This window comes from Octodon degus, unplaced genomic scaffold (assembly GCF_000260255.1).
Source record: "Octodon degus isolate 3935 unplaced genomic scaffold, OctDeg1.0 scaffold00080, whole genome shotgun sequence".
Classification (NCBI taxonomy): domain Eukaryota; kingdom Metazoa; phylum Chordata; class Mammalia; order Rodentia; family Octodontidae; genus Octodon; species Octodon degus.
In genome coordinates this window covers 1,071,945-1,076,437 of record NW_004524656.1, presented here as the reverse complement: position 1 = coordinate 1,076,437, position 4,493 = coordinate 1,071,945, and the positions used below count along the sequence as shown (strand labels likewise).

Below are 4,493 nucleotides of genomic sequence, written 5' to 3'. Positions count from 1 at the left end.
CCTTCCTCCTTCCTTCCTCCTTCCTCCTTCCTTCCTCCTTCCTCCTTCCTCCTCCTTCCTCCTTCCTTTCTCCTTTCTCCTTCCTCCTTCCTCCTTCTTCTTCCTTCTTCTTTCTTCTTTTCTTTTTGTTGGTTTGATGCAGAGGAAACTGGGGTAGTGCTGGGTACTGGTGACTCTGAGATGCCTGACTCTAAGCCAAGCCTTTTCAAATCCTCTTGGTATGTTTTTAAGGCAGCTGCCTCCATTTCAGCAAACTCCTTTGAGAATTTTTCTGCTTCTTTTGCCTTCTCCAGGCTTTTCTGTTTAATCTCACTAATCCATTTTGCTGCATTTTCCTTATGATTCTTTCCCCTTTCATGAAATTCAAGACTAGGCCTATTGTCTGCTGTCTGGCACTTGCAGTAATCATAGAATTTATTTGGTCATGATTTCCAGTAGTCAGCCATGACTGTGCCAGCCACTCCATGCATTGTCAAGGGTACAATCCGTGAGTGCTCTCCAAATGATCTTAGCCAAACCCGGTCAGCCAAATAGTCCTTCTAAAACCTCCTCTGTGTGCTGCTGCTTTCCTCCAACCCAATGACCATCATTTCATTGATATTTGTACTCCAAACTGTGTGTCTTAGTATCTGGTACAGTTTGTGTACATTTTGCTGTCTTGAGATTTTGCAGAAAACTAAAAGTAAGGGTGGTGGACTAATTAATAAAAAATAGGAAAATTCAGCTCAGTATTCAAACTGTAGCATAGATACTATTTGCTGATTTTAGACAGGTTTATGCTAAAAAATCAAAAGCAGACAGTAAAATTAAATGACTTAAGAAGTCATTTTGAATTTCGCTACAAAGGAAGCTCCTGAAAAGTTTGGGCCTGTCAAGTTGGAGAGCTTATTTACTGAAAAGATTAACATTAAAAAAATCCAAATAACTTACCCTGGGAGAATGTGAAAGGTGACTGGTAAGAATGGGTAGAATTGAAAAACCTCACCCTTCACAGAGTCAAGATTTGAAGGGTGAAAGACCCCCAGGGCACCCTGCTTGAGAAAGACTGCTTAGGAAATTGTGTTCCTAGGGCTCTGTTCACAGGGCGCAACCATTTAGTCATTTACAGGCCCCTGAAGCCATGGTACAAAAGAGTTTGGCTACTGCTGGAGCCGGTGATAAACCTAAGCATCATCTATATACTGCTTATTTTACAGGAATGCAGAATACAGTAGTTGTGTGGTCAGGAGGCTTCTGTCCAGATATTAAAAGGAGGCATGTGAGACCAGGCAGTGTGCCTCTGAGAGGGCAGTGTGTGAAGCTCTGAGAGAGAAGCTGGAAGTGCAGTGGTGACCACAAAAGTTGGAGAAGCCAGGAACATGGTATAGCTGAAGCAAACCACAGGAGTAGGCTAAGCCAGCCATAGCACTGCCACCAAGAGCAATATCATGGGTGTGGGCTGCCCAAGCACTTTGAAATTCATGTCCTGTCACAACAACTTCCTGGGGTCTTGAACACTAAACTACAGGTTTAATGTTTGCCTTTCTGGGTTTCAGGCTTTCATTAGCATCACTGCATTCTGTCAGTTTATCCCTCAGTTTTTTGAATGAGAATGTGTTTTTGACATTGACAAGGCCTCACAGCTAAGTTTGCTTTGAGTCTCAGAAGAGACGCTGGACTTGGAATTTTCAATGATGCTGTAACTGTTAGGACTTTAGTGAGACATAGAGATGGACTAAGTTTATTTTGGTTGAAGAAGAAGCTCATGAACCTTTTGGAGCCCAGGTACAGGATATTACAGTTTATAACTAGGTATATGTCAAGAGCCTCAAATGCTTATAGTGGGACTTGTAGAGTTGGATTATGCGGACTCATAGCTGGTTTGCTGTTAGATGTGACCTGAAGAGATGGGTCCCTGGAGGTGTTGCCTGGAAGGGCTTATCTTCCCTTCTGCTCTTCCCTTGACATACTCTGCTTCCCTCATGGCCGTGTCATGGAGCACCATCTCCTCTACAATGATCCTGTGCTATGCTGTCCACCCTTAGAGCCAGTCCACTCTGGACTAAAACTTCTACACACTGTGAGCCAAAATAAACCTCTGTTCTTTTAATTTGTGGGTATCAGGTATTTTGTCCCAGTGACAAAAGAACTTAAGATAAGGAGGCAACTTTTTCTTGTTTTATCCCATGGAAAGTATGTATAAGTGTTAGGTGTAGGGATCCATCAGGTTTGCTAAATCAGAGCCACATGCAGGAATAAAATATTAAAACTTGGGAGATGTCAAGAGCATTTTGTTTAATTTTATATTATAAATGAGGAAAATAAGTCTTAGAGAACTTGTTGGGGGACTACTGTTGTTTGTTCAACCAGTTACTGGAAGAATTGGAATTCATTTTCTCTTTAGCAATATTTTATTGATATGCTAATTTTGAGAGCTGATTATTGATAGGTTTGGGCCCTAGTGTAAGCTGCTAAATTATCATGGCCCTGATCTGACATGGCTGAATCCCCAAAACAATGGTTTATCTTCCCAGTGACCACTTCTTCCTTCTTTCCCATTTCAGTCTTAGATACACCTTCATTTTACCTTTCCCACCCACATAAGAGAGTCCCCAGTCATCTCCTTGTGTGTCACTGAACCTGCCTTTCAAACTCTACCCCTATAAAGAGTCCATGAAGTTTCATCCTCCCTGTCTCAGGTCAGATGATCTCCCCATCTCCCTGCCATCGATCCTCACCATGTCTTCAGAGTAAATGAAGGCTTACTCCTTTATTTCTGCTTCTCTTCCATACTGTTACTGCCAATAAAGCCTAACAATTATTATTATTACTATTATTATTTTTAAGGGAGGGTCTGTAGGGTGTTCAGGCTCTCCCTACTATCTCAGACTCATAGTGATCTGCCTGTTTACAGCCTCCCACGAGCTGGGATTACAGGTGCACGTCACCATGCCCAGTCTCAATTGCCATCTCAGTGTTCCCCAGGGACTGGGCCAGCATGGCAGGCCCAGGGACCGAATGCCTGGCCCTTGTGTCTGCTTGCAGGAACTTACTTTCTTTCTTTGTTTCTTTGTTTGTTTGTTTGTTTCTTTCTTTGCAGGCACTTTAATCCTAGCAATTATGTTTGATTTTCATAAACCAGAAATATCTTTGTTGTCCTGACTTTCATGCCCTTGGTGTTCATCATGTCAGTTCATCATATCAGGGGTTTATAGAACTACTTGAAAGCATTCTTCTCATGGTAAATGAATAGAAGAATGTTCCCAGATGGAAAGAGGAAATTATTTCTGATATGTTTGCGGAAGTCTTGCTAAACCTTTCCAATTTCTTGACAGGTTAATTCACTAGGTCATACTGAGTAGCAGATGAATCCAGCAAATCATTCCCAGGTAACAGCATTTGTCCTACTGGGACTCTCCCAGGTATGGGGGCTTCGCGTTCTCTTCTTCATTGTCTTCTCAGCTGTGTATCTCATGACAATAACTGGGAACCTTTTTATTGTCATCATAGTGACCTCCGATACACGTTTGCACACAACCATGTATTTTCTGTTGGGCAACCTTTCTTTCTTGGACTTTTCCTACTGTTCCATCACTGCACCTAGGATGCTGGTTGACCTGCTCTCAGGAAATCCCACCATTTCCTTTGGTGCCTGCCTGACTCAACTCTTCTTCTTCCACTTCATCGGAGGCATCAAGATCTTCCTACTGACCGTCATGGCCTATGACCGCTACGTTGCCATTTCCCAGCCCCTGCGCTACCCACTCATCATGAATAGGACAGTCTGTGGGCTCTTCATGGTAGCATCCTGGGTGGGAGGCTTCATCCATTCCATTGTACAGGTTGCACTGACTATTCAGCTGCCATTCTGTGGCCCTAACAAACTGGACAACTTCTACTGTGATGTGCCTCAGCTGATCAAATTGGCATGCACTGATACTTTTGTTTTAGAGATTCTGATGGTGTCAAACAATGGCTTGGTCACCCTAATGTGTTTTCTGGTGTTGCTGGGATCCTACACTGCACTGCTAGTGATGCTCCGAAGCCACTCACAAGAAGGTCGCAGCAAAGCCTTGTCCACTTGTGCCTCACACATTGCTGTGGTGACCTTAATCTTTGTGCCTTGCATCTATATCTATGCAAGACCTTTTCGGACATTTCCCATGGACAAGCTGGTCTCTGTGCTATACACAATGGTTACACCAATGCTGAATCCTGCCATTTATACCCTGAGAAACAAAGATGTGATCATAGCCATAAAGAAGCTGTGGGGGAGGAAGAAGGATTTTATTGCTCATCCAAATCATTGACTCCCAAGTTAGCAAAGGCAGGCATCTTAGAATCTAAGAAGTGCTTTAGTGTTCTAGTGAGCTTGACAAGACCTATCTAGTAGGTAAAACTTATTCATTACTTCCTTACTGTTTAGAGCCATAGTCAATTTCTGGTGATTTGAGGTCAAACATGAGAGGATTGTCCTAGAATGACTCCCTGGTGTCTCCTACAGAAAAAGCATC

The 4,493-nt window shown here is 42.9% G+C and overlaps 1 protein-coding gene and 1 pseudogene across 1 annotated transcript; one reads left to right on the top strand and one right to left on the bottom strand.

Moving 5' to 3' along the window:
- The window catches only part of LOC101571768, a 1,461-nt pseudogene extending 1,015 nt beyond the window's left edge, over nucleotides 1–446 (bottom strand).
- A 2,898-nt stretch (nucleotides 447–3,344) lies between these two features.
- Nucleotides 3,345–4,289, top strand: LOC101562735 (olfactory receptor 4D5). Its single transcript, XM_004636525.1, has one exon. It carries the CDS (start codon nucleotides 3,345–3,347, stop codon nucleotides 4,287–4,289), a length of 945 nt encoding a protein of 314 aa, XP_004636582.1.
- Nucleotides 4,290–4,493: the final 204 nt, after the last annotated feature.